We start from the raw sequence: 11,776 nt of genomic DNA on the forward strand, positions 1-11,776 counted from the left end.
GATAAACAGCAGATGCGCTACACATATTCAAAACAGGAAACAACAAAGACGATGGAAGAGGCAGCCATGAATGTGTTCTTGAAAGCAATTTTACATTCTCAGAAGTAAATACCAAAGAAGCCAAGGTTTGGAATCTGGGGTTGGGGCCCCACCCTGGGCGAGCAGAGGGCAAGATGTAGGGTGCTGGGCCATGCTGGCAGCTGGCAGCACTTGTGAGTCTTCACAGCCAGATTGCAGGAGGGCTGCAGGCACGACCTGCTGTAGCTCTGGCATATCCGGTGTTCTGCATTCGGGATCTCCAGGCAGGATACTGATGATCCCCAAGTGCCAGTGGCATTATTTAGATGACTAAGCCCACCCCTAGCTCCTCACTTGTGCCCCAGGGCCCTCTGCTTCCCTGCCGAACAAGGTTCCATCCCCTGTCCCCTGGTACTGCCGTGGTGAAGCTGTAACTCTGGGGACCCGGGGGGCCTCTGGGGACACTAGGAAGTCAGGTAGCACAGCAGGAGGTACGGAGACCTGACATCCTCTGGCTCAGCCTCTGAAATTCAGAGTTTTCCCACAGCATAGGCTTCTAGGTCCCACTTTTTAACTTGTTGGCTCCTCTGCACTGGGCCTGAGTCAGCTCTACTCTGTGGCCAGGGTGTCAGCCCACCCTCCTCCACCCGTCTGGTCTCTCACAGCCATCTTCCTTGGCTGGAACTCCACACACACTGTCACGGTCGTCAGGAACTGCACAGCCATAGCGATGCGGTGGCTGACATGCTGACAAGTTACTAAAAGCCTGTCTAAGAGGACGGAGGCACCAGCTCCAAGAAAGTTGTTCTTTGTCTAGAGTTAAACCCAATATATCCTTGGATAACTCAACTGACGGAAGTGCAAACTCATCTAAGGATGGCAGATGAACAGACAGACTCTACAGATAAAAAGACAGAAGGTCAGCTCAGCTCCTATCTCTATCAGAACATGCTGGAAAAAGCCCAGGCAATTAAGGCTCAGAAGCACAGAAAGGTGACGCTGTAATTACAGCTGTGGTATTACCATGTCTCCCAGAAGTAAAAACTATTAAAATTTGTTTTAAGAAATTAAGACACCTTTCAGGTGGATATTCACTCATCAAAACTGAGGTGCCTACCTACTATGTGCCAGGCACTCTGACTGCCTTGCTAGTCACCCACCCCTCCCAAGGACTATTCCCGCCTCCTACTTATATGGAAAAGCCAGGCTCTGGACCCTTAAGATGCTTACCACAGCAGCGGCTGCTGTCACCACACACTACCTATGTGACACGCATCTACCAGCCAGTGAATGGTCTCCTCCAGCCCAACTGGGCAGAACCTGGTATCTGTAGATCAGGGACCAGCACCAGCCTGCACAAGCCCCTCAGCACTGACCCTGGCCAGGCCACTGACTCCCTAGACCTCAGCTATAAGATGGGGATTTCCGGGCTCCCTTCCTGAGTAGGAGGAAGGGCTGTTGGAACTGGAAGGAAGAGAGAAGGAAGATCACAGACCCAAGATGCCTTTATTTGTAGTCACCATGGTGCTGAGGTCACAAAGGAAGTCCCTGGAGGACAGGAAATTCTGATTCACCTCACCAAATCCAAAGGTACCAGCGAGCTCTCATCCCTTCCCCAGCAGGTCTTCTAGTGAAGGCTTCCCCATGCCTTCCATTTTGTGGAAGAGGGGAAACGCCGACACCAGGCCCCTTCCAGTGCCCAGCTCTCACCTTGCCCAATTCCTGTTGCCTAGGAAGGCTGACCTAGAGCAGAAGTCAGGAGAGATGAGGTAGGAGAGGAGGCAGCCAGGAGGCTACTGCAAGAGTCCAAGCAAGACCGCATCAGGACAAGAGTTAGGAGCTTAAAACACAACAGCATATATGTAGGCTGTGTTTAAGAGGCAGAGTGGATTGACAAGGACTGACTTTGTATTGTGCTGTGTTGTGTTGTGTTTTTTTGGCCAAGTAACTGGAAGACTAAAAACAGAAAGCTGCTTTAGAGGGTAAATTGGGGACTCAGTTGCAGGCACACTGAATTTTAGATCACAGCATGTGTAAACATCCAGCAGAATGAACACAAATGAAAGAAAAAAAGCAGGTTTAAATTGTTTAGAAAAAGACTTGGTGGTCTGTCTGCTGGCATCCCTTCATTCTTTCCCCATAAAAATTGACAAAAATATGGAGAAAGATGGCACAATAATAAAAGTACAAGGGAAAAAAATCTTTGAAGAAATTCTCCAAAGCCATTTAATAAAATTCGACTCTGGTGTCTAATTAAACACCAGGATGAGCCTGGATATAATACCCACTGCCGGCAAGGGTACAGTAAACTGGTGTTCTCATACACACCAGAAGAAAGAGCCCTTCTAAAAGTAATTTGGAAATAAAATAAAAGTAATTTGGCAATATGATCCAAGACCGTAAAGCGTTAATATCACTACCTACACTATTACTTCTAGGAATCTGTTCTGAGAAGATACACAAAAGCAAGCAATAGGTATGGAACAGACAAGTGAGGCCATTCAGTCCACTAAAATGCTCATCTATAGTAGCAAAACCTGGAAGCCAATCACAGGAGAGACATTAAAAAGAGTATTATAAGCCCTGATGAACTCACTATGCAGGTATTGAAATATTACTTATGAAAACAATGTAGTAACAGCAAAATCTGTTTTTTTACTCATTTGCCATGATTTCAAGTAGAAATAAAGAGCGGGCTAAGCTAGGCCTGGTGGCGCACACCTCTAATCCCTGTACCTGGGAGGCTGAGAGGGAGGAGGATCACAAGTTAGAAGTCAGCCAGTCCCTTGGCCTCCAAAAAAGGATACGGGATTATACAGACATTATAATTACAACTTCTCTGAGAAGACAGCAGGATTTCGGAGCACAACATTTTCCCTCTACTTTTTTGTTTTTTGGCTTTTTTTTTATTTTAGGGGAGGGTCTACAGGGTGTTCAGGGTCTCACTACTAGATAGGATTCATAGTGATCCATTTGTTTACAGTCTCCCGAGAGCTGGGATTACAGGCACATGCTCAGTCTCAATCACTGTCACTACATGCACTGGAGGCAAGGCCAGCAAGGAAGACCTGGGGATTGAACTCTAGGCCCCTGCACCTACTTACAGGCGCTTTAATCCACTGAACTATTTGGCCAACCCTCCCTGTACTTTTTAAAGACACTGCTTTAAATGAAAAATAAGCGAGAATGTTAACAGCCATCTTGTGGGGTGGTACCTTGGCTCCGTCCACACTGATGATCCGGTAGCTGCTCCTTGTGACATCATAGAAGTAGGAAACAGTGACGGCCTGCTTGCTCGCAGGCACCCAGTTCTTCTTGGTGCTGGGGTCGATCTGGAAGACATGCGCTCGGGTGGTGAAGATGGGCTGCTCTCTGCAACAGAAGTCGGGCGCGTGTGAGCGGACAGAACACAACTTCATGTACAACTTAAGATTTCTAGGCCACCCACTCCCTGCAAAAGATTTTAAATAGCTTATCAGGAAAGATATTTATACATGAGCCCAATTAAAATAAGAAAAGAGAAAAGAGGCAAGAAGGAGACACCAGTGTGTAGTTGTAGCAAGTCACACTCCATTTAGCTGTCACCACCTGCGGCTGCAGGGCAACGGGCTTAATGAGCAAGCAATTTGCTTAAAATGCAACTCTTTTTCTGAGAGTTTCTGCACACCTGTCAAATGTCCTATTCTTCTCCTGACAGCCTGCTGGTATTCTTAAGAAGGACTTCGGGTTCAACACATTTTAGGATTTTGCAACAAATTAATTTGGAGAGATTCTGCAGCAATTTTAGGGTTTCACAAACCATTTCCAGCATGATACGTCTACAATCAATGCGGCAATGAGTATGGAGATAAAACAGTATGGCAAGTCCTCAAAAAACAAATAACAGAAATTCCTCTGGACGCAGCTATTCCTCTTCCAGGTATCTTCCTGAAAGAGTTGAAGTAATGATACTACAGTGACCAGGCACAACCACTTTTATAGCAGCGCAACTCGTAATAGCTCACTCACTCACGGAAGTGGCTACACGCCCATCAACACATGGGCCGATAAAGAAAATGTGGTATACACACACAATGAAGTTCTACGGCCCCACAAAGAATGATAAATGAGAGTCATTTGCAGGTGTTATGGTTTGTGTCTAGGTTCCCCCTAGAGCCCCAGGAAGTCATGGGGCAGACTTCTAGAGTTTGTGATTAACTCATGATGTACTGTGATTATGGGTGTAAGTGCTGCTGGGATTATGGGTGTGAGTGCTGCACCCAGCCTGGGGCGGAGAGCCTGAACACAACATAAGGGAGACAGACTTGCTCTCTGTAGCCACTGTTGCGGCTGCTCCTCCCTTGCTCTCTCGCTCTTTACTGCCACCATGAAAGGTTGCTCTCTGCCATGTGCCACTCTGCCTTGGAGCCAGGGAAATATAGGCTGAAACCTCCACTGACTGAGAGTTAAATAACCCTTTCCTTCCCTCATTTTAAGTGTCAGGTATTTGTCCCAGCAACGAGAGAAGAGTAACTGAGGCTGTAGGAAAATGGGTGGATTTTGAGATACTAAGAGGAAATAAACACAAAGGGTCAAATATCACATGGCTTCTCTAACATGAAACCAAAAATTACATAATTTAAAGAGTAAAAGGAGAGGTGCTAGGAAACAGGAAGGCAGACTCTGGCCATGGGAAGAGGATCTGGAAAAGGAAAAGGAGGGGAGTAAAAATGACCAAGACGTGATATACATTGATTCCCCACGATAAATGCAATTATTACATGTCATAAGCATGCACTACATTAAAATACTACATTTCTATTAGGCATTCTCACAACTTCCCCCACTCCAGTACTGGGGACTAAACCCAGGGAGCACTGAGTTACATCCCTATCTTCTCTTAATTTTATTTTGAGCCAGCGTTTCACTGGATTCCCCATGCTGGCCTTGAATTCACATCTCCCACTGCATGCTCCTGTATATCAGGGATTACAGCCGCTTCACATCGCACAGCCTCAGCTCGCAGCGTTTTTTGAAGGATGGACTCATTTCATATCTTTATGAGTGTCTCATTAGTTTACGTCCGTAACCATGTAAGGACTTGGCAATCTGACCAAGTCGTAAAGTTTTATGTAGACCTCTTTCATAAAACGCTTTTGAGTGTTAGGTGGAATTCACCACATTGATCTATCTGCTACTGCTGCTCTGCATCACTGCTGTTGTTTTGGTCACACACAGCTATAAACTCTTGCTGTTCATTAACTAAATTTGTACATTATCTGTGTTTCTTTTTGTTTAGTGGACAGTGAATTCAATCCAGACAATAGGCATTAATAAACAAGGCACATGAATACAAACTTTGGATTTCACTGCACCATATTTGAAGGCATCTACTTTACAAAGTAACAAAATAAACACCAGCTCATTATAAAATATTATTTAAGAAAGGGGTCCAAGTGTGAAAATGTCCTTTAAAGACTTCTCCAAATACAGCTTCTCGGGGCTGGGGAGATGGCTCAGTGAAATAAGCGCTTCCCTGGCAAGCACAAGGGTCTGAGTTCAATCCCCTGACTTGCCAAAAAAACCCAAACAAACAAATATAGCTTCTCTAACAATAATGGAATACCCATCTCTGACAAAACAAAAGGGGGGATATAAGTAAAGGACCATTTTGTAGTGAAAAAAAATATGTACATACAAAATAGGATAGATATACAGTTACCTTCTGTTAGTTCAATGAAAAGAAAGGTTTGTACTAATATTGTTTAGACAAGATATCATGTCTGCATCTTGTCCTCTGAATAACTACTACAAAGACAACAATGTGTAATGTATTACTGTAACTGTCCTACTAACCTGTTTGAAACTGTTTCATTGCTTTTTCTCATTAAAATGAATACAAAATTTTAAAAAGGGGTTGATAGGCAAATTCTCAAAAATTTTTTGTGTTCAAATAAGATAAAAAGAGAAAAAAGGCACTAATGTATAAAAATAACCTCATAATTCATAAAAGGCTATAGATTAAGTACTTCTTAGAGATATAAAAATTAAATCAAAAGGCTTAAATTTGGTTTAGTGAATTTAATTTTTAAAATCCTTACAATGTCAAAAGATACGACATTCAAAACAATCAGACATCCAAATGAATACCAACAAGCTGAAAGGAAAAGTGAATTGTAAGTGCTCTGTTCTCTGGAACCTGTGGAAGGTTTGTCACTGGAAAAAAAAAACTCTCAAGGAGAAACTTTTTCCTAGGAAAGCAATTTAGCAGTTGGGCTTCCTGCCAAGGATACTGCATAACACCACAACGTCAGCATGCTAGAAGAACCCAGAAACCTTCCTCACCCGTATCTCTAGGGCAAACTGCTCGGGCTATTGAGTTCAGCCATTTCTAGAAACCAGCCCTCCTAAAGAATCATCAGAGACCAGTATTCCTTCCTCCATGAAACTTCCCTTCTAGGGCTCCTGGAGCAAGACACGTGATTCCAGGGATGTGGATCACGAGGACGTTTCCCTGTCGATTTCACCCACCCAATCTGTCCTAAACCGGCACTATTCCCGCGGCTGGGTGGCAGCTGCAGGCACGAAAGCCACATTCACGCTGTAATTCCCCGGCATCTGTCGCCTAGGGAGGCCAGGAGGTGGTTAGCATGTGCGCAAGAGTAGAAGCCTTGCCATCGAGTCAAGTGGGGACGTCTGATGTCTGGGTGGCCCAGCTGTGCCATTGACAATCCAGTGTCACATTTTCCTAATCATCTAAGTACAATGCTATAAAATAAAACACTTCTTCACACGGTATTCTCCTGCATAAGGTAAGATGATGGAGTGATTTAAAGGGCAGTCACTACAGAAAATTCTCAGCAAACAGAATTATACTAAAACCCATGCCTAGTTGTCACACAGACTGAACACAGTTCCCTGGGTCAAAGAGGAGCTTCTCTTTCCTTCCCTTGGTGAGGAAGAGGGTTTGGGTCTGGGTTGCAGCATGCTCAGTCAGTGTTGCCTAAATCTCCTTGACAGGAATTAGATGGGAAGTCACTGAAAACAGATGTTCTCCGAGGCCACTTGGAACCTGGCTCTCCAGAGAAGGGCCTCCAGGGCAGGGGCTCAGGAGCTCCAGAAGATCTGTATCCTCAAAGAAGTTCAGGAGAGGGACACACTCACACTAGACACTAGAACAATCCAGAAAAATAATGTAAGTAGCCTCTACAGCCCACATCCCTCCTCCAGGATGACACAGCAGGACCCCAGAAAGTTCTCCCACAAGACCACTGGGACTAAGAATAGGTTCTCTGGATGTAAAGGATGGGGGAAGGGCAGATGTCCTCTGGTCAGGAAGGAGGGCAGAGATGGAAGAGAGCTTGTGGTGGACAAGCAGGGACTATGTGCAAGACTCTGTCCTGGAAGCCTACAGGGGGGAGGGAGTGAGGGTTTTGTCTCCCTGTTTACCTTCTCAGCTTTGGAAATGGGCTGAGGACATGCTGGGCTGCTCTCACTACCCAACCAGAAAATGCAAGGCTGAGGGAGCACAGCAGGCCGGCTGAGCACATGCTTGGTCACCACTGCCAGGTCCTCTGCAGGGCCAGTGGCTGCTCACACACACCAGGGATGGGATCTGCAGCTCTCCTGAGGCCAAAGACCTTTGTTCTGCAGTCCCAAGCCTGGGAGGACGCCGCAGCGAGTCTGGCAATACCTCTATGCCCAGGAAATCTCGCAGGGGCCTGGGATTTCCACATGAATAAGCAAATCTGAGGGCAGTAGGAGTTTCTGGCTATAATATTTTAGAAGTCTAATATTATAAGGAAACCCCCCAAGAATAATAAAATCAAAGGCAAAGATGAAGAGAACAGCCAGTAGCTGACTCTTACTGACAGCTTACCATTCTTCAAGGCTTTACATGTGATCTCTCACTCAGGAACACAACAGTCATGTGGGGAAGGGGCCATGTGGCTCAGGACGATGGGCTTAGAAAGGCCAGTTAAGCAGTTAGTAAACAGCGGATCCAAGATTTGAAGTCAATTCTAAGTAATACGGAAAGATGCCCTCGTAATCATATGTTATACTCTTTCTAAAATGGGCTTGTTGTAGGCAGCTTCTGATGTGGCTTCCAGTATAATCCTGGCTCCTTGAGTAGGGAACTTACTTCTAAGTGACAGAATATGGCAGAGGTGATATGCAGTAATGAAGGTGAAGAGGTTACAGGAGGGGACGTCTGTCTTTCTAGAGACTTCCAAATAACTGTTCTTGCTGGCTATAATGAAGCAAGCTGGGGAGACCCAACCTGCAGGGAACTGAGAGGAGACTCCAGCCAACAACCAGAGAAGAACTTGAGACCCAACATCCGGGGAGTAAATGAAATTCTGTCTATAGCCAGGTGAGCTCAGGCGCAGATTCTACCACAGCTGAGCCTTCAGATAAGACGCTACCCTGGGGGCCCGGGGAGATGGCTCAGTAGAATAAGTGCTTGCCTGGTAAGCACAAGGCACTGAGTTCAATCCCCGGTTTTGCCAAAAAAATAAAAGACTCCACGCTGGATAACACTTTACTATAGGCTTGTACGAGAACCCCGAAGCAAGGCACCAGCTAACTCATAACCAGACTCTCTCAGAAATACGCTCTGCTTTCAGTTGCTATGTTTGTGACAGTTTGTTCTACAGAAGTATGTAGTTAATACACTGTTCTTCACAGAAAGTCTAGGACACACCAACAAGGCTGCGCACACCTTCACTTAATCTTTAGAGGGTTGCGAGTAGGTGGTGGCATCCACCCCCACAACTGAGTATCCTAACTCGAGCAGGTGACCTGGACAATAAATCTTGACTTTGCCCAGGGCAAAATCAGAGCACTCTACAAACTCACCACAAAATTCGGAGAAGCAAATCCCAACTTTAAAAGAGTATTTAGCCTCACATGAAAAAGTAAAAGAGCCAGAACTGGGACACAGAAGTCAGTTTCTACACATGTGCAAATCAGTATAAATAGAAAGAGTCAAGAGAAACAGAACTTTCCAACCCAGGAGGCCACATTTCCTTCCCAGCAGGGAAACGCAGAAGAGTATGGGTATCAGAGAACAGAAACTACCTTCATATCCAATTTTATCCTCCTTTCTTTGGTCTTCAATGCTCAGGGAGATATTTGAAATATACTCCCATTCCTTCTGCACTGCTTTAAATAGAAAGCAGATGTTTCCGGATGGCAAAACACTTCTTTAGGCAGACAATATAACCTACTGTTCTCTTGCTTGGTCTTTTTCGAGCTGAATAAAACACCAATTGCTGTTCATTGAACACATTTTGGAACCTGACAGTAATTGTCCCCAAGAATAATTAGACACTCTGTGCAACATATGTATGTTTGGAATATGAAAACTACTCGGCAGAGAGACCACTCCTGCTTTGAATGATTTCTGGCTCCACGTGAAATAATTCCGCAAAGAGCTGGCATGACAATTTTTGTGCAGAAAAAAAAGAAAAATGTTGCTTCAAACTTGTCATAATCTATGGGATTTGAGACCACCACACTGCTCTCTCCTAAAAAGCAAAGCCCTTGCCACAACCCGTCCCTGACCTCTCCTTCACCCGATTTACTGAGATGCGTAGAGCTGGCTATGTTGAAGCGAATGCTCCTGGCAACAAAGGTGCCAGCCTTGCATACGCCAAAACTACCTGCACACTGCTAACTGGAGGCCTCTGTGCCTATAAAGGTTCTTTCCTCACAGACTCTGCCCCATCCCCACCCACCTCCCTGATGGATACTAATAAAGCTATGAGCTTTTGGCGAGAAGGCCTTTTGCTCCAGAGAGAATGTAAGGTCATACCAGAGCTTCTCAACTATAGAATATTCTCCTTGTCTTTTTTTTTTTTTTTTTTTTCCATCCCTATGCCATAATGCTGGGTGGGTTAGACCGATATCCTCATGAGGCATTTAAGTAATGAACCTTCACTGGCAATGCTTAACACTAGGTTTTTCTCTGACATAAATCTATAAAATTCCATGACTATTTTTCCCACATCTGATTATTTTGAATTACAACACACAATTCAGACATTATTTGACTGCCATTTACACAATACTACAAAGTCTCATAAGGCGTCACCCATTAGTCTTGAGTCTCAAGCCTCTTCAAACAGCGCCCACACAGTACTGAAGCAATGTCTTCCCCAGCCCAGATGGGGAAGGCGCACCCCACCCAGACTCAGGCTTCCCAGCTCCCCACCACCTGGCCTCCTTACCAACAGGCTTCTGCGGCTGCGTCTAGCACTGCTGGATCATCTGTCCATGGCAATGGTGACAACGTACTGCTGTAGCTGGGCCTCAAATGTCCTACCCCTCAGCCAGCCAGAGAATTCCTACTCTCGTCCTGCCACTGTTACGTTGTTGCCGAGCTAGGGGCTGAGCCCAGGGCCTGGCGCTTTCTGGGCAAATGCTCTACCACTGCAACTCTAGGAACACAGGCCCTTACTAAGTACTGCCACAAGGGCTTCCCAGGCCCCAGGCCAGCAGGGCTGAATCCACAGAGCTTACAGAATGAATTTGGGGAAAAAGAGATGCGTACACTTTCCCATGACAAAGACTTTTTTTCATGCTCTATTTCATAGAAAATCTATATAATGAGGCTGTTGACATTTGCAGATCCAACTACCTAATCTACACAGAACACCTAAAAAAATCAACTGAAAAAGTGAAAAATCAATAGCAAAATTCAGTAATGTTGCTATGTATACAATTATTAATTAAAGAATAAATCAGGGCCGGGGACATGGCTCAGTGGAATAAGCGCTTCCCTGGCAAGCGCAAGGGCCTGAGTTCAATCCCTGGTTCTGCCAAAAACAAAACAAAACAAACAAAAAAAAAAAAAAAAAAAAAAAAAAAAAAACCGAGGGGGCCAGGGAGATGGCTCAGTGGAATAAGCGCTTCCCTGGCAAGTGCAAGGGTCTGAGTTCAATCCCCGGTTCTGAAAAAAAAAAAAAAAAAAGAATAAATCAAGTAAGTACAGTGATACATACCTGAAACCTCAGCACTCTAGGAGGCTGAGGCAGGAGAATCACAAGTTCAAGCAAGCCTGAATAGCTAAGTGACTTGGTGAGACTTGTTCTTAAAACAAAACAAAACAAAAAAATTTTAAAGGGTTGGAGATGAAGTTCAGTGCAAAGGACCTAGGTTCAATCCACAGAGCCACTAAATAAATAAATAAATAAAGTTTTCCTATATATAAACAACCAGATAGATATTTTAATAATTTGTAAATTTATAGAGTAACCAAAAGGACATAATTTCTAGGAATCTACTGAATAAATATATAACATCTGTACTAAAAATAAAAACTACCAAAAGCATACATAAGAAAGCTTTAATAAGACATGCCTTGTTCTTAATTGAGAAAGTCAAAATAAAGATGACAATTACTACTAAATTAATATATAAATTCAACCCAATAAAAATATCACCCAGATTATATTTAGAACTAGACAGGGTTATTTATGAAGAAAATGCAGAATGTGAGCACAGCCAAGAAAATGCTGAGAAGAGCAGAGAGGAGGTTCAGCTATAATAGAAATCGAACTATGCTGTTGAAAAGTTAATGGCAAATAAAACGAGAGCAGTATTAGCGAGTAGACAGACACATTACAGAACAGAACAGAGTCCAGAAACAGAAGCCCAGGAACCAGGTACACAGCACAGGCAGGACTTCATGAAGTATTCCACAGACCTGCCACAGCAACGGGCACCATGAGACCTCAGCCCGAAGCCGTCTCCTGGCTGGTGTGCACCTCGTTAA

General features: G+C 44.5%; 1 protein-coding gene across 3 annotated transcripts in view; it reads right to left on the reverse strand.

Moving 5' to 3' along the window:
• Window positions 1–11,776, reverse strand: part of Homer2 (homer scaffolding protein 2) — a 104,200-nt gene that overhangs the window by 40,476 nt on the left and 51,948 nt on the right. For all 3 annotated transcript variants that reach the window (XM_023710772.1, XM_004623334.2, XM_023710767.1), the window contains exon 2: window positions 3,234–3,390. Coding sequence is in view for 1 of the 3 variants with exons in the window: in XM_004623334.2 (XP_004623391.1) it covers window positions 3,234–3,390 (157 nt within the window). In the remaining 2 variants the exon portion in view is untranslated. The remainder of the gene's footprint in view (window positions 1–3,233; window positions 3,391–11,776) is intronic.

Source organism: Octodon degus, unplaced genomic scaffold, assembly GCF_000260255.1.
Source record: "Octodon degus isolate 3935 unplaced genomic scaffold, OctDeg1.0 scaffold00002, whole genome shotgun sequence".
NCBI classification, from domain to species: Eukaryota; Metazoa; Chordata; class Mammalia; order Rodentia; family Octodontidae; genus Octodon; species Octodon degus.